This window comes from Limanda limanda, chromosome 9 (genome assembly GCF_963576545.1).
Source record: "Limanda limanda chromosome 9, fLimLim1.1, whole genome shotgun sequence".
Classification (NCBI taxonomy): domain Eukaryota; kingdom Metazoa; phylum Chordata; class Actinopteri; order Pleuronectiformes; family Pleuronectidae; genus Limanda; species Limanda limanda.
Genome location: NC_083644.1, coordinates 12,390,874 through 12,408,510, shown reverse-complemented (window position 1 = coordinate 12,408,510; position 17,637 = coordinate 12,390,874). Strand labels below are relative to the sequence as shown.

The window sequence follows — 17,637 nt, the reverse complement described above, 5'->3', positions numbered from 1 at the left end:
CCATCTTTCAAGTTGAGGGCCAGCACACCACAAGTGTCTTTATGCAGTAATTTACCCATCAAGCACCTGTGTTGGAAAAATAGCAAATGCACTCACACCCATCTGAGACATGTAGGTCTGAAATAAGAAATGAGGTGCGGTCAGGCACATTGTTGTCTTGATCAAGAAAAACCTGTTTTCGTTGAGAGCTACTAAGTCGTAGGCTGCACAGTAGAAAGCTGAGAGCTGCACACAGCCAAGTTTAGGCATTTCTGAATACTCATTTGCAAGCCTGATGTTAATAGGTAACAGCTTCAGAACATGTCAGGTGAAAAGAAGGCACATTTTGTACGGGGGGAGATGGACAGAGAGACGCAAGCAGTCACAGTTGAGCCCCAATCTGACACAGCCACTGAGCTAGCAAGCATCAAGACCATGCTGCAGGTAATCGCAAAAGACATCAGTGAAATAAAAGGGAGCCTTGACTCCCTCCAGACCACAGCTGAGCAGAACGGGGGAAGAATTACTGAGACATGCATCTCTATGCTGGAGGAGAAATGCAGCACGAGGGATGGGAGGCTAACTCAAGCCCAGAAAACGGTGACATACCTGAAGGACGAGAGACGCCGTAATGGTGTTATTGAAAACTCAGAGAAGGGAGATATGGATCCCTTTGTTTTGAGTAAAAGTACAGATATATTACCTGAAAGTGACTCCGGTAAAAGTGAATGTCAACCATAAGAAAATGACTTGAAGTCTTAAAGTATCTCGTGTTGAAATGGACTCAAGTATCAAAAGTATCTCGTGTTGAAATGGACTCAAGTATCAAAAGTAAAAGTACCTACATTAAAAATGCAAAGTGATTTTTATAGTAGGCCTATACAGACACAAAACAACCCAAAATGTTTCTCTTCAGGCTTTATATCAACTGATTGAAAGATGATTACTAAAATATACATATACTGTACAATTTCATAAATTTTTAACCCCAGATGCTGAGGTTCAAATAGTAATGGAGTAGTGCATCTGAACCTCTAGGGACAACAAAGAACCAATACAACCGAATAAACAAGTGCCTCTTGTGTCTGCTTAAGAACACTAATAGACCACAGTATAACCAAAAAAAAGTTCTGTAAATATCACTAAACATGGACCTTTCACTTTCTAATCAGTGGCAAGAATGATACACAATGCCCCTTTTGATAACTCAGCAAAGGGAAACAAGTTGAAGGCACACAAAATAGGACAGATTTCCTCTTTTGTTAACAACCTTCACAGTGCTAAGAAAAAAAATCACTGGACACGTCTAGTTTAGCTGCAGGTCAAATTTCGGACAGAATAATGAAGACTGAACTGAACAGAGCTCCTGCATGAGCACGTGGATAATTCTCAAGGGAATAAATGGATGGGGAATGTGCTCAAGTTGAGTCCCTGCCCTTTATACACACATCGTATGTGATGAAGTGTTATCTCTGATCTGTTGTTATAAATCTCCATTTTATAACTGATGATCTTTACCCATATAATCTATTGGTCCATAACAGTCTTTCATCTGTGTTCGTTTTAGGGGCTTTTCCATTTGTCACATCCACTCTGGTGGTGTTTGTTATCCTAATGCCAATTTTGAGAATATAAGGAGAAAGTACAGAAATTTGCGTTGAGTAAGTAAAAGTAAAAGTAAAAAGTCGTCTGGAAAATAAATACTCAAGTAAAATACAGATGTGTGAAAAATCTACTTACAGTAACAGTAACAAAGTATTTTCCACCTCTGGAGAAAGGTAGTGTGGAGTGGGAAGGCCAGCGCATAAACTTTTGCCCAGACTTGTGTAAGGACACGTTCAAGAAGCGCAGAAAATACCAAACTACGAGATATGAAATTGTAACTCCTCTTTGTTTACATGGGTTACATGGTCACTTATGCCTGGAGGCAATGCTACTGTTTTAATCTTACATCACACACAAAAAATTTGATTTTATCGACTAATGCAAAGACAAGGACTCTGCACAACATTCACATTTCTTTTACATCTTTAAAACACTTCTCTTTTCGTATCCGCAAATATTTTCCGTTTATCTACACCACACATCTGCCTCCACTGTATAGGATAATAGAAAGATAAGTCAGATTTACTCAACGTTTTCAATTGAAATAAGTTGAAAAACGCTTGTTTCGTTGTTAGAAGAGTAGAGAGACACAGAGAGAGAGTTTTTTGGAAATGATAGTTTAATAAGAGCATAACAACAAATTCAAAAACTCTTGTTACAATCTCAAAACAACACATCCCTCCCCCCCAGGATAGTAAATCTGGGCAAGGTATTATTTTTAGGTCCATTTATCAATAAAAACGGAGTTACAAGCGATGTCAAAAGCAACGGCACAAAACTATGCGATCACAGAGCATCACAATTTAGTTTCTACAGAAGCCTTTACGACATGCCTCGCAGTTGTCAGGATCGTGGGAACTGTTGACATCGAGCTTCTTCTGATCGTGTTCGCAGTCATCCAGGTCTTCGTTGTAGCACTTAATTCTCATTTTCGTCACCAGGTTCTTCATGAGGATAGTGATGTGCTCCAGGTCTACCATGGGATCCTGCATCCGGCCATCATTGCATTCCTGGCAGCTCTGACCGGAGCGCTTCACTTTGACGGTGCCCGTGCTGTCCTCCAGGTGCATGTGAAAGAACACCATCACTATGTTGGAGGGCCAGGGTCTTCCACACTTGCTGCACCTAAACCTTCAGATAGACAGATGGATTAATACACAGTGTGGATATGAAACTGACAGCAGTGTATATTTCCTTCAACAGGCCTCTCCTTTTGGTCACAGATATTTTCTATATTTGATTACATGTGTTTGCTGTGTGGCTGCTGTTTCAATAGTATTTATTTGTCTGGTTCAAAATCTAAGAACAGCCAATATCTCTGCTGCAGGAAAACCTCCTGGCCAAAATGTCTTCACTTTGGAAGATCTATGCTCAAAATTGTCCTCACAAAGATGTAAGGACAAGTACATATACATACATACATACATACTAATACCTGAACAAAATTCACATTTAAAATTAAGGTCTAAAAGTTTCTGTTTCTATGCCAACAGTTTTAATGTCATTACGATCCTTACAGAGTGTGATATATCTTCAAATAAAAAAGCATATGTATGATAGATGTGGTATGCCTCACATTTGTAAATGTAAATAATAAAATAAAATAAATAATTTTTACTTATTTTTAAAGGTTAACCTACAACCTATCATGTAGTACCTGAAGTCTACCAGAAGCATCCGCAGTGTTTAGCAGTACACTGACCTTGCACTGGTCCGAGTGATGTACTCCTTCCATCCGGGCTGAGGATGTTTGGGCTCAATCATGGAATCAAACTCCAGTTTCCAGGTGTCTCCATCCGGGAAACCATTGGCGTTTCTCTTGAAGGTAGACCTCCACATTCCCAGATCCATCCTGTCAGTGCCGGTGGTGCTGGGGGTTCAGTTAAGTCTGACAGCTGATCAGTGCAGTAAAAGAAAAGCTTGAGAGGAAAACACGTCAGCCTGGTCAACTTTACTGCTGCTGCTGCTTGTGTGGGCAGATCTTTTATTTATATGTTTTTGTCCTCCAGCCAACAGGAAGTGATGTGGCACTGTCACAGATACTTGAAGGAAAATGAAACTAAATATTGGATTCCTTAAATTTAGTAATATTATGGTGGGAGGAGGAGGGTGAGGAGAGGCTTGTGTTGTTATGACAGATGTTGATTATAAACATTAGCCACTGAATGGTCCAGCTGTGAAAAAGATGAAAATGCTCCTGTTTGACAGAACAAACTGAACTGCTCTCTGTTGTTATGAGTCATTGTGGTCCCTTAAATCTGCAGGCCAGAATCCAACAACATTTTTTTTAAATTTGTTTCAACGTCACACACAAAATAATTATGAGTTGTGTGGATTTACTGACGGTTTATTTTTCCTTATTTGCCAAGAAGAGAAGCACCTGAATAGCTGACTCAAATCAGGCTGCTTAGGAAATAGAAATATTGGGCCTCACTTTTCCATAGTTGTTTTGTTTGTGCAGTAGTGCCACATACTGGAGCTTTTCTGCACTGCACCCTTGCAAACAGTCCATCTTTTGGTGCAAAGTCTGCTCTGTCTAACAACCACACACCCTTTTTGTGGACGTCACAGTTTGCAAATTGCTGATTGAGGAATCTTGACTCGCAGTTGAAGTATAGCTCCTTTCTTCTTTGTAACACGTTTTTGGTGATTGTAGAAAAGAGCTTGATTTTAACTTCATCTCTCCACTTGTTTCCAAAATAACTGGCTCATCCATATGTCACTGTCTGAAGGCTTGCTGTACTGTGCCATAGTGTACTTCAATATATCTTTATCAGACCTTTAGAACAGGGGAGACGGGGTGTTTTGCACCCCCCTTCCATCCTGGAAATAACAGATTTCTGACCTTCATGATGTGTATTGATGATACAGAAGTACAAATTTCTTGTTAAAATTAGAAATGCAGGTTTTCATACCAAAGTGCTTTATCATTGTTGACGATAATGTAGTAATATATTACTGAACATGCTGTTCTAAATCGTTACATTGTAATAAATTCGATTTAGACTAGAGGGTTAATATTACAAAAAGAATAGTTTGAATTTGAATCACTGTATTTATCTTCACTGGAGCTTTCTTGAAGAAAAATGTACTTTCTTGATTCTTGTTGTTCTGGGTTTGTACCCTCATGGTTGACTGCACTTATTGTAAGTTACTTTGGATAAAAGCGTCAGATAAATGAAATGTAATGTAATCCTGGATAATATCAAATACTCAACTACTAGGTTTTTTAGGTTTGTTCTTTTGTTTTAATAAAAGTTGAATGTGACAGAAGTCAAAAACCTGTTGGCTGCATGCACTATTCTGTTGGGTAGTGATAATTTATGTTTTATCCTTCACAGTTTGCGTATTGTATCTAATCATTCCTTTTTTCTAGTATATCCATTTCACTTGAATATATATATATATATATGCACATTGCAAATTTGCTTGAATGTTGAAAAAACAATAAAAAACCTCAATGGAAAAAAAGAAAAACCTCTTCTGGCTAAGGGAATCATTTGTATGTCCGCCACTTAAAGGTGTTCCAGTGGTGCAGTTGTCTGCATGTAAGTGGTTAACTTTGCTTCTAGTGTGGCTGTGAGTCTGCTGCACTGTTTCAGCATCTGAAGTGATAAATATTAAGGAGGTTATAAATTTAATTGCCCCCCCTTGTGTAAAGTGTTGTCCCTTTATGGCCTCCAAAACAAGAAAAATCTTAGATCCACCACAGGTAAAATAGAGCCAAATATTTTTAGCAAACTGAAAGTGATGTCATCCTGCCAACAGTGAGAGGAAAACGAAACTCAAGTTTTCAGTTAGATAATGATCAGGGTGGAGCACGGAAGTTTCATGCTGCTCAGCTCGATGTCAACACCAAATAGTCATCAAACCGTCTAATTGTGAAAAAGCTAAATAAAAATATATTTACACACAGAATATGAAAGTGTATCTCCTCTTTGTTTACATGGGTTACATGGTCACTTATGCCCGGAGACCAAAGCCTTCTGTTTTAATCTTACATCATACACAGAAGTTTTGATTATATCAACTAATGCACAGACAAGACCTTTGCACAACATTCACATTTCTTCTACAGCTTTAAAACACTTCTCTTTTCATATCAGCAAATATTTTCAGTTTCTCTACACCACATTCCTGCCTCGGCTGTCTAGGATAATAGAAAGATAAGTCAGATTTACTCAACATTTTCATTTGAAATAAGTTGAAAAACGCATGTTTCATCGTAAGAAGAGTAGAGATACAGAGAGAGAGAGTTTTTTTTGTAAATTATAGTTTAATAAGAGCATAACAACAAATTAAAAAACTCTTGTAACAATCTCAAAGCAACACCCCCCACCCCCCCAGGATATTAAATCTGGGCAAGGTAATATTTTTAGGTCCATTTATCAAGAAACTGAGTTACAAGCAATGCCAAAAGCAACGGCACAAAATTATGCAATCATGAAGCCTCGCAATTTAGTTTGTACAGATCCCTTCACGACATCCCTCGCAGTTGTCAGGATCGTGGGAACTGTTGACTTCAAGGTTGATTTGATGGTATTCAAAGACATCCAGGCCTTCTTTATAGCACTTAATTCGAATCTTCGTCACCAAGTTCTTCATGAGGATAGTGATGTTCTCCGGGTCTATGCTAGGATCCTCCATCTGGGCATCGCTGCAGTTCTGGCAGCTCTGACCGAAGCCCCTCACTTTGACGGTGCCCGTGCGGCCCTTCAGACGCATGTGGAAGAGCACCATCACTCGGTTGGAGGGCCAGCCCCTTGGACACAGGCTGCACCAAAACCTTCAGATAGACAGATGGCTTAAACACAGCATGGATATGAAACTGACAGTAGTGTATATTTCCTTCAACAGGCCTCTCCTTTTAGTCACAGATATTCTCTATATTTGATTACATGTGTTTGCTGTGTGACTGCTGTGTCAATAGTATTTATTTGTGTGGTTCAAAATCTAAGAACAGCCAATATCTCTGCTGTAGGAAAACATCCTGGCTAAAATGTCCTCACTTTGTAAGATCTATGCTCAAAATTGTCCTCAAGACGATGTAAGCACAAGTACACATACATACATACTAATACTTGAACAAAAGTCACATTTAAAATTAAGGTCTAAAAGTCTGTCAGTCTTTAACTTTAAGTATTATTATTATTATTTATGATCCTTACAGAGTGTAGAATACACTGCTCAAAAAAATTAAAGGAACACTTTTTTATCAGGGTATGGCATGAATTCAATTGCACTTTTTTAATAATTATCTGGTCAGTTAAGTAGCAGAGGGGGTTGTTAATCAGTTTCAGCTGCATTGGTGTTGATGGAATTAACAACAGGTGCACTAGAGGGGCAACAATGAGACGACCCCCAAAATAGGAGTGGTTTTGCATGTGGAGGCCATTTCAAGTTTCTCCCTCTTGATCACTTGACTGGTTTTCCATTAGTTTTGGCTTTAGCTAGAGTCATTATCTCTACTGGGAGCATGAGGTGATTTCTTAACCCTACAGAAGTTGCACAGATTGTCCAACTCCTCCAGGATGGCACATCCATGCGTTCTGTTTCAAGGGGATTTGATGTGTCTCCCAGCATAATCTCCAAAACATGGAGGAGATTCCAGGAGACAGGCAGTTACTCTAGGGGAGCTGGACAGGGCCGTAGAAGGTCCTCAACCCATCAGCAGGACCGATATCTGCTGCTTTGTGCAAGGAGGAACAGGTTGAGCACTGCCCGAGCTCTAGAATGACCTCCAGCAGGCCACTGATGTGAATGTCTCTGCCCAAACAGTCAGAAACAGACTTCATGAGGGTGGCCTCAGGGCGCGACGTCCTGTAGTGTGCCCTGTGCTCACTGCCCAGCACCGTGGAGCTCGATTGGCATTTGCTATAGAACACCAGAATTGGCATGTCTGCCACTGGCGCCCTGTGCTTTTCACAGATGAGAGCAGGTTCACCCTGAGCACCTGTGATAGACCTGAAAGGGTCTGGAAAAGCCAAGGAGAACGCTATGCTGCCTACAACATCGTTCAGCATGACCGGTTTGGTGGTGGGTCAGTGATGGTCTGGGGAGGCATATCCATGGAGGGACGCACAGACCTCTACAGGCTAGAGAACGGCAGTCTTACTGCCATTAGGTATCGGGATGAAATCCTTGAACCCATGGTCAGACCCTACGCTGGTGCAGTAGGTCCGGGGTTCCTCCTAATGCACGATAATGCCCGGCCTCATGTGGCAAGGGTATGCAAGCAGTATCTGGAGGATGAAGAAATTGATGCAATTGAATGGCCCTCATGATCACCTGACCTAAACATGATAGAATACCTCTGGGACATTCTGTTTCGGTCCATCAGACGCCGCCAGGTTGCTCCTCAGACTTTACAGGAGCTCACTGATGCCCTTAGACAGATCTGGGCATTTTGGCAAAATGGACAAGCCTGCCACATCACTTTTTCACTATGATTTTCAGGGTGTCTATAAAACTGAGCCCTCTGTAGGCTGAAAACTTTTATTTCCATCAAAGATGTGGGATCCTTTTGTTCCTAAGACATTAAACTGTCCATATCAGTATAAATATCCACAATATTCACAATGAGATCTGATGTGTTTTCAAAGTGTTCCTTTAATTTTTTTGAGCAGTGTATATCATCAAATAAAAAAAATGTGTATGATAAAGTGTTAGGCCTCATATTTGAAAAGTAAATAATGTTCAAAATGTAAATAATAAAAAAAATTCAATAATCTTTACATATTTTTAGAGGTTAACCTACAACTTATCATGTAGCATCTGAAGTCTACCATAATCCTCTGCAGTGTTTACCAGTACACTGACCTTGCACTGGTCCGAGTGATGTACTCCTTCCATCCACGCTGAGAACGTTCGGGCTGAATACTGTAATCAAACTCCAGATTCCAGGTGTCTCCATGCAGGAGACCGTCAGCTTCGCTCTGGAAGTTATACCTCCACTCTTCCAGATCCATCCTGTCAGCGGTACTGGTGGTTCAGTAAAGTCTGACAGCTGATCAGTGCAGTAAAAGAAAAGCTTGAGAGGACAACATGTCAGCCTGGTCAACTTCACTGCTGCTGTAGTAAATTTAAGGAAGCCAATGTTAAGTTTCATTTTCATGTAAGTATCTGTGACAGTGCAACATCACGTCCTGTTGGGCGGAGGACAAAAACATATAAATACAAGATCTACACTCACAAGCAGCAGCAGTAAAGTTGCTGCTGCTTGTGAGTGTACAAAATAACATATTTATGCCCTTCATGATGTGTATTGATGATACAGAAGTAAACATTTCTTGTTAAAATTACAAATGCAGGTTTTTATACCAAAGTACTTTATCATTGTAGATGATAATGTAGTAATATATTACTGAACATGCTGTTCTAAATCGTTACATTGTGTAATAAATTCGATTTAGACTAGAGGGTTAATATTAAAAAGGGAATAGTTGAATTTGAATCACTGTATTTATCTTCACTGGAGCTTTCTTGAAGAAAAATGTACTTTCTTGATTCTTGTTGTTCTGGGTTTGTACCCTCATGGTTGAATGCACTTATTGTAAGTTACTTTGGATAAAAGCGTCAGATAAATGAAATGTAATGTTATCCTGGATAATATCAAATACTCAACTACTAGGTTTTTTAGGTTTGTTCTTTTGTTTTAATAAAAGTTTAACGTGACAGAAGTCAAAAACCTGTTGGCTGCTTGCACTATTCTGTTGGGTAGTGATAATTTATGTTTTATCCTTCACAGTTTGCGTATTGTATCTAATCATTCCTTTTTTCTAGTATATCCATTTCACTTGAATATATATATATATGTACATTGCAAATTTGCTTGAATGTTGAAAAAGCAATAAAAAACCTCAATGGAAAAAAAGAAAAACCTCTTCTGGCCAAGGGAATAATTTGTATTTACGCCACTTATAGGTGTTCCAGTGGTGCAGTTGTCTGCATGTAAGTGGTTAACTTTGCTTCTAGTGTGGCTGTGAGTCTGCTGCACTGTTTCAGCACTCTGAAGTGATAAATATTAAGGAGATTAGAAATATAAATGCACCCCTTGTGTAAAGTGTGGTCCCTTTATGGCCTCCATAAAAGACAAACCTCAGATCAGGTAAAATAGTGCCAAATAATTTGAACTATTTGCAAGGACACTGCTGAATTTGTTAAAACTTCAAGGATATTCAGTGCTCATCACAGTAATGTTCTTATTTGTGAAACAGAGGGAGCACCTTCAGACTTTGAGGAGGAATAATTTTATTTTCGTGCTTCATCCTGTCTGTACAAGTGGTCCTGGTGGCTAAAGTCAGCTGATGTGTAAATTAATGAACAGCTTGTGATAAAGATTCCTGTGCCTGTTCAACATTTATCTTACTGCACATTGGGGCTGTCTGTCCTGTCAAGCAAACTGAAAGTGATGTCATCCTGCCAACAGTTAGAGGAAAACAAAACTTAGGTTTTTCGGTTAGATAATGATCAGGGTGGAGCACGGAAGTCTCATGCTGCTCAGCTCGATGTCAACACCAAATAGTCATCAAACCGTCTAATTGTGAAAAAGCTAAATAAAAACATATTTACACACAGAATATGAAAGTGTAACTCCTCTCTGTTTAAATGCGTTACATGGTCACTTATGCCTGGAGACCAAAGCCTACTGTTTTAATCTTACATCATACACAGAAGTTTTGATTATATCGACTAATGCACAGACAAGACATCTGCACGACGTTCACATTTCTTTTACATCTTTAAAACACTTCTCTTTTCATATCAGCAAATAATTTCCGTTTCTCTACACCACACCTCTGCTCTACTGTATGGAATAATAGAAAGATAAGTCAGATTTACTCAACGTTTTCATTTGAAATAAGTTGAAAAACGCATGTTTCGTCGTAAGAAGAGTAGAGAGACAGAGAGAGAGAGTTTTTTGGAAATTATAATTTAATAAGAGCATTAGAGAGTTTTTTTGTAAATTATAGTTTAAGAAGACCCTAACAACAAATTCAAAAACTCTTGTTACAATCTCAAAACAACACACCCCTTCCCCCTAGGAAAGTAAATCTGGGCAAGTTATTACTTGTAGTTACATAAAAAAAAAAAAAAAAGAGTTACAAGCGATGCCAAAAACAACGGCACAAAACTTTACGATCATGAAGTGCGGCTCAATTGTTTGTACAGATGCCTTCAATACATCCCTCGCAGTGGGCAGGCATGTGGCGACTTGTGACAAGAAGCTTATTGTAAGGGGATTCGCGGCCCTGCAGGGCTGCATTGTAGCAGTTATTTTTAATCTTCTTCACCAGGTTCTTCATGAGGATGCAGATGTTCGTCTTGTTTATGCTGGGATCCTCCATCGGGGCATGTCTGCATTTCTGGCACTTCTGACGAAAGCGGCTCACTTTGACGGTGCCCGTGCGGCCCTTCCGGTGCATGTGGAAGACCACCATCACATTATTGGAGGACCAGCGCTTTCCACACAGGCTGCAACTAAACCTTCAGATAGACAGATGGCTTAAAACACAGTGTGGATATGACACTGTCAGAAGGGGGGTTATTTCCTTCAACAGGCTTCTCCTTTTCCATATTTGATTACATGTGTTTGCTGTGTGGCTGCTGTTTAAATATTATTTATTTGTCTGGTTAAAAATGTAAGAACAGCCAATATCTCTGCTGCAGGAAAACCTCCTGCCCAAAATGTCCTCACTTTGGAAGATCTATGCTCAAAATGGTCCTTAAGACGATGTAAGCACAAGTACACATACATACATACTAATACTAGAACAAAAGTCACATTTAAAATTAAGGTCTAAAAGTCTGTCTGTCTTTAACTTGCTGTTTATTTTTTTTTTTTATCCTGTGTGACATTATCCCCTGTTCCTTTCTATACCAACAGTATTAATCTCATATATGTTCCTTACTGAGTGTAATATATATCATCAAATTCAAAAACATGTGTATGATAGATGTGGTATGCCTCATATTTGGATATGTAAATTATGATCTAAAATGTAAATAATAAAATAAAATAAATATTTGTTACTTATTTTTAGAGGTTAACCTAAAACCTATCATGTAGTATCTGAAGTCTACCAGAATCATCTGCAGTGTTTACCAGTACACTGACCTTGCAGTGGTCTGCGTGACGTACTCCTTCCATCCGGGCTGAGGACGTCTGGGGCTAATACTGGAATTAAACTCCAGATTCCAAGTGTCTCCACACGGGAGACCGTCAGCTTCTCTCTTGAAGGTAGACTTCCACCTTGCCAGAGCCATCCTGTCAGTGCCGGTGGTGCTGGTGGTTCAGTAAAGTCTTACAGCTGATCAGTGCAGTTAAAGAAAAGCTTGAGAGGACAACACGTCAGCCTGGTAAACTTTACTGCTGCTCCTGCTTGTGTGGGCAGATCTTTTATTTATATGTTTTTGTCCTCCGGCCAACAGGAAGTGATGGGGCACTGTTACAGATACTTCCAGGAAAATGAAACTAAATATTGGATTCCTTAAATTTAGCAATATTAAGGTGGGGAGGAGGAGGGTGAGGAGAGACTTGTGTTGTCATGACAGATGTTGATTATAAACATTAGTCACTGAAAGGTCCAGCTGTGAGAAAGATTAATATGCTCCTGTTTAACAGAACAAACTGAACTGCTCTCTGTTGTTTTGAGTCATTGTGGTTCCTTATATCTGGAGGCCGGAATCCAACAACATGTTTTAAATATGTTTAAACGTCACACACAAAATCATTATGAGTTGTGTGGATTTACTGACGGACTCTGGTTTATTTGTCCTCATCTGCCAAGAAGAGAAACACCTGAATAACGGACTCTAATCAGGCTGCTTGGGAAATAGAAATATTGGGCTTCACTTTTCCATAGTGGTTTTGTTTGTGCAGTAGTGCCACCTACTGGAGCTTTTATGCACTGCACCCTTGAAACAGTCCATCTTTTGGTGCAAAGTCTGCTCTGTCTAAAAACCACACACCCTTTTTATGGACGTCCCAGTTTGCGAGTGGCTGATTGAGGAATCTTGACTCGCTCCTCCTACAGATCAATTAAAGTTTTGCTCCTTTCTTCCACATAACACGTTTTTGGTGATTGTAGAAAAGAGCTTGATTTTAACTTCATCTCTCCACTTGTTTCCAAAATAACTGGCTCATCCATATGTCACTGTCTGTAGGCCTGCTGTACTGTACCATAGTGTACTTCAATATATCTTTATCATACCTTTAGAACAGGGGAGATGGGGTGTTCCGTACCCCCCCTCCATCCTGGAAATAACAGATATATGCCCTTCATGATATGTATTGATGATACAGAAGTAAAAATTGCTGGTTAAAATTAGAAATGCAGGTTTTCATACCAAAGTGCTTTGTCATTGTACAGGGGCGTTTCTAGGATTGAAAGAAAGGGGGGGCTTAGCCCCTAAGGAAGCTGAATGTTTGCGCGCATAGCGCGCGCCAATTTTTTTGGGCTCATTTGGGGCTGCGGATATCCATTGTTTCAGACAGTTCATAGATTGGTTCAATCAGAAAGAGTGTGATTTTTCTGTGTATCTTTGCTTGCATTCATTCAGTATAAGATAACAGAAGAGACAGAATTTCAGGGTCATTGTGAAATTTGACAACACAAATATGAACTTTTTTCAAATAGAGAGAAATAATTTTCCTGCTTGTAAAGGAAAGGTGGATATACTAGTTTTGACTAGGGCGGAGCTGTCACCTCTGCTAAAGAATCTTCTTATATCCATCTGGTCAATGAATTGGATGATATACCGGTACAATAGCGTTATGAGGGACACTATGACATTTAGTTTTCACTAGCATTAACTGATTATAAACAACAACATTCTATATGCACTGATATTATTGTTTTAAAATACTAGAGATAGATATTAATGCAAAGAATAGAGAGCTGTCGATAGTTATTTCTTACATTTCAAATTTGCTTGTTCACACTCTTGCTCACTGGAGACATTTTCTAACAAAATAGCTAGCTAGCTAGCTTAGTGTTAACATAGCTCATTACAATATTCCCTTTCATTTGCCTCAAGTAAACCTAAATTTAAGCAGGTAACAATCGTTAATAACTACAGATAGCCACATTCTGTAACTACCTGTACTTACAATTTCACTCCGTGCATCATTTACTATGAGCTAAACTCCTTGGCTGTAATCCTGCTGTCTTGATGAGAGACGTTACTTGGCAGAGTGAGAAAGCCAGTGCAGCAGCCATGCAGACTCCCCAAGGTCCTGGTGCCCGGCCTTTTTTGTTAAGTATGATGAGAGGCTATTGGATTGTAATTTGATGTTGGAGAAAACATACAAACCAGAAACGCACTCACATATGTAGCATGTTAGAGTTATAAATAACTTGTCCATGTGTAAAACATTAGTTCAATTTAAAAAAAAAAAATTAAAATTAAAAAAAATCCCAATAATTATTTGGGGGGGCTGAAGAACATTTTAGGGGGGCTTCAGCCCCCCTAAAACAGGCCTAACGACGCCCCTGTCAGTGAAGATGATAATGTAGTAATATGTTACTAAATCATTACATTGAAATAAATTCGATTTAGACTAGAGGGTTAATATTACAAAGGGAATAGTTTGAATTTGAATCACTGTATTTATCTTCACTGGAGCTTTCTTGAAGAAAAATGTACTTTCTTGATTCTTGTTGTTCTGGGTTTGTACCCTCATGGTTGACTGCAGTTCTTGTAAGTTACTTTGGATAAAAGCGTCAGATAAATGAAATGTAATGTTATCCTGGATAATATCAAATACTCAACTACTAGGTTTTTTAGGTTCGTTCTTTTTTTTGTATAAAAGTTGAATGTGACAGAAATCAAAAACATGTTGGCTGCATGCACTATTCTGTTGGGTAGTCATAATTTATGTTTTATCCTTCACAGTTTGCGTATTGTATTTAATCTTTCCTTTTTTCTAGTATATCCATTTTACTTTTATATATATATATATATATGTGTACATCGCAAATTTGCTCGAATGTTGAAAAAGCAATAAAAAATCTCAATGGAAAAAAAGAAAAACCTTTTCTGCCTAAGGGAATCATTTGTATTTCCGCCACTTAAAGGGACTCTTACCTTTGTTGCATTTGAGAATTACAGCACATTTGAATCATCCCGCCTTCCTCCAATGCCCCACCCCCTCGTTCCCATCCGCGGTATTTTTTCTTTTGTTTTTCCCCCTGGGAGCGGCTGTTTCAGTACGCCGTGGACCACTTTGGTCTGCCATAGTCAGTCGCTACGGTCGATACGGTCGCTACTCGCTACTGTCTGCCGTGGAATCAAAACAAACCCTATAGTTGAGGACGCGCCTTGATGACGCGGGCCCGAATGCGCCAGAAGAAGCAGACGGGCTTCCTGTCTGTTTCCATGCAGCAAACAGACAGGTCTGTCGGCCAATAAGGTCCTTCGGTCCGAAGAATTTTATTGGTTGAAGTTTTCACTAAATATTACGAGAGTGAAATAATTGTTTGCTTTAACTCCTGGTGGGTCTGTCTTGCATTTTAGAGTGTCATTACCTTATTAATACCAATTTAACCTTATCCACAAAAAGTGTAAAAATGCAACAAAGGTAAGAGTCCCTTTAAAGGTGTTCTAGTGGTGCAGTTGTCTGCATGTAAGTGGTTAACTTTGCTTGTAGTGTGGCTGTTAGTCTGCTGCACTGTTTCAGCATCTGACCTGATAAATATGAAGGTGATTATAAATATAAATGCCCTCCCTTGTGTAAAGTGTGGCCCCTTTATGGCCTCCATAAAAGACAAATCTCAGATCAGGTAAAATAGTGCTAAGTATTTGAACTAATTGCAAGGACACTGCTGAATTTGTTAAAACGTCAAGTCTTTTCAGTGCTCATCACAGTAATGTTCTTATTTGTGAAACAGAGGGAGCACTTTCATACTTTGAGGACGAATTATTTTATTTTTGTGCTTCATCCTGTCTGTACAAGTGATCCTGGTGGCTTTAAAGTCAGCTGATGCGCAAACTAAATGAACAGCTTGTGAAAAAGATGCCTGTTCAACATTTTTCTTACTGCACAATGGGGCTGTGTCTGTCCTGTCCAGCAAACCGAAAGTGATGTCATCCTGCCAACAGTTAGAGGAAAACGAAACTTAAGTTTTCGGTTAGATAATGATCAGGGTGGAGCACGGAAGTCTCAAGCTGCTCAGCTCGATGTCAACACCAAATAGTCATCTAACCGGCTATGTGAAAAAGCTAAATAAAAATATATTTACACACAGAATATGAAATTGTAACTCCTCTCTGTTTAGATCGGTTACATGGTCACTTATGCCTGGAGACCAAAGCCTACTGTTATAATCTTACATCACACACAGAGGTTTTGATTATATCGACTAATGCACAGAGAAGACCTCTGCACAACATTCATATTTCTTCTACATCTTCAAAACACTTCTCTTTTCATATCAGCAAATATTTCCCGTTTCTCTACACCACACCTCTGCCTCCACTCAAAACAACACACCCCTCCCCCCCAGGATATAACATCTGGGCAAGGTATTATTTTTAGGTACATTTATCAAAGAAACTGAGATACAAGTCATGCCAAAAGCAACGCCACAAAACTGTGTGATCATGAAGCATGGTTCACTCTTTTGTACAGAAGCCTTGAATACATCCCTCGCAGTGGGCAGGCTCGTGGGGACTTTTGACTTCGATCTTCGTGTGATTGTAGTTGCCTTGATCCAGGTCTTCGTTGTAGCACTTAATTCTTATCTTCTTCACCAGGTTCTTCATGAGGATGGTGATGTTCTCCGACTCTACGATGGGATCCACCATTGGGGCATTTCTGCACCTTTTGCAGTTCTGACGGAAGCGCTTCACTTTGACGGTGCCAGTGCTGCCCTCCAGACGCATGTGGAGGTACACCATCACTCGGTTGGAGGGCCAGCCCCTTCGACACAGGCTGCACTGAAACCTTCAGATAGACAGATGGATTAATACACAGTGTGGATATGAAACTGACAGCAGTGTTTATTTCCTTCAACAGGCCTCTCCCTTTAGTCTCTCCCACTATTTAAATATCACTATACATTTAACATCTCTAATTCAAACCATAGCAACACAGATATTTGCCAAATTTGATTACATGTTTTTGCTGTGTGGCTGCTACTTCAATAGTATTTATTTGTCTGGTTCAAAATCTAAGAACAGCCAATATCTCTGCTGCAGGAAAACATCCTGGCCCTAAACATACATACATTCTAGTACTTGAACAAAAGTCACATTTAAAATTAAGGTTTAAAAGTCTGTCTGTCTTTAACTTTGTTTTTATTTTTTTTATCCTGTGTGACATTACCCTCTGTTCCTTTCTATGTCAACAGTTTTAATCTCATTAAGATCCTTACAGAGTGTAATATATATCTACAAATAAAAAAACATGTGTATGATAAATGTGTTATGCCTCACATTTGGAAATGTAAATAATGATCTAAATGTTAATAATAAAATAAAATAAATAATCTTCACTTATTTTGAGAGGTTAACCTACAACATATCATGTAGTATCTGAAGTCTACCATAATCATCTGCAGCGTTTACCAGTACACTGACCTTGCACTGGTCTTCCTGATGTACTCCTTCCATCCGGGCTGAGGATGTTCGGGCTGAATACTGGAATTAAACTCCAGAGTCCAAGTGTCTCCATGCAGGAGACCGTCAGCCTCACTCTGGAAGCTAGACCTCCACTCTTCCAGATCCATCCTGTCAGTGCCGGTGGTGCTGGTGGTTTAGTAAAGTCTTACAGCTGATCAGTGCAGTAAAAGAAAAGCTTGAGAGGACAACACGTCAGCCTGGTCAACTTTACTGCTGCTGCTGCTTGTGTGGGCAGATCTTTTATTTATATGTTTTTGTCCTCCGGCCAACAGGAAGTGATGTGGCACTGTCACAGATACTTACAGAGAAATGAAACTTAAATTTAGTTCTATTATGGTGGGGAGGAGGGTGAGGAGAGGCTTGTGTTGTCATGACAGATGTTGATTATAAACATTAGTCACTGAATGGTCACCAGCTGTGAAAAAGATG

General features: G+C 39.4%; 4 protein-coding genes across 4 annotated transcripts; all 4 read right to left on the bottom strand.

The window, feature by feature from the left end:
- Nucleotides 1-2,387: 2,387 nt before the first annotated feature.
- On the bottom strand, nucleotides 2,388-3,435 carry LOC133011165 (receptor-transporting protein 3-like). Its single transcript, XM_061078873.1, has 2 exons — nucleotides 3,287-3,435; nucleotides 2,388-2,715 (listed from the first exon to the last, which is right to left on the bottom strand). The coding sequence occupies exons 1-2, from the start codon at nucleotides 3,433-3,435 to the stop codon at nucleotides 2,388-2,390; spliced, it is 477 nt and encodes a 158-aa protein (XP_060934856.1).
- A 2,472-nt stretch (nucleotides 3,436-5,907) lies between these two features.
- On the bottom strand, nucleotides 5,908-8,660 carry LOC133010945 (receptor-transporting protein 3-like). Its single transcript, XM_061078616.1, has 2 exons — nucleotides 8,404-8,660; nucleotides 5,908-6,370 (listed from the first exon to the last, which is right to left on the bottom strand). Exons 1-2 carry the CDS (start codon nucleotides 8,550-8,552, stop codon nucleotides 6,043-6,045), a joined length of 477 nt encoding a protein of 158 aa, XP_060934599.1. The 5' UTR covers nucleotides 8,553-8,660; the 3' UTR covers nucleotides 5,908-6,042.
- Nucleotides 8,661-10,535: 1,875 nt separating this feature from the next.
- On the bottom strand, nucleotides 10,536-11,943 carry LOC133010944 (receptor-transporting protein 3-like). The gene is made up of 2 exons (XM_061078615.1): nucleotides 11,702-11,943; nucleotides 10,536-11,070 (listed from the first exon to the last, which is right to left on the bottom strand). Exons 1-2 carry the CDS (start codon nucleotides 11,848-11,850, stop codon nucleotides 10,740-10,742), a joined length of 480 nt encoding a protein of 159 aa, XP_060934598.1. The 5' UTR covers nucleotides 11,851-11,943; the 3' UTR covers nucleotides 10,536-10,739.
- A 3,550-nt stretch (nucleotides 11,944-15,493) lies between these two features.
- Nucleotides 15,494-17,449, bottom strand: LOC133010943 (receptor-transporting protein 3-like). Its single transcript, XM_061078614.1, has 2 exons — nucleotides 17,167-17,449; nucleotides 15,494-16,531 (listed from the first exon to the last, which is right to left on the bottom strand). Exons 1-2 carry the CDS (start codon nucleotides 17,313-17,315, stop codon nucleotides 16,201-16,203), a joined length of 480 nt encoding a protein of 159 aa, XP_060934597.1. The 5' UTR covers nucleotides 17,316-17,449; the 3' UTR covers nucleotides 15,494-16,200.
- Between the last annotated feature and the right edge of the window lie 188 nt (nucleotides 17,450-17,637).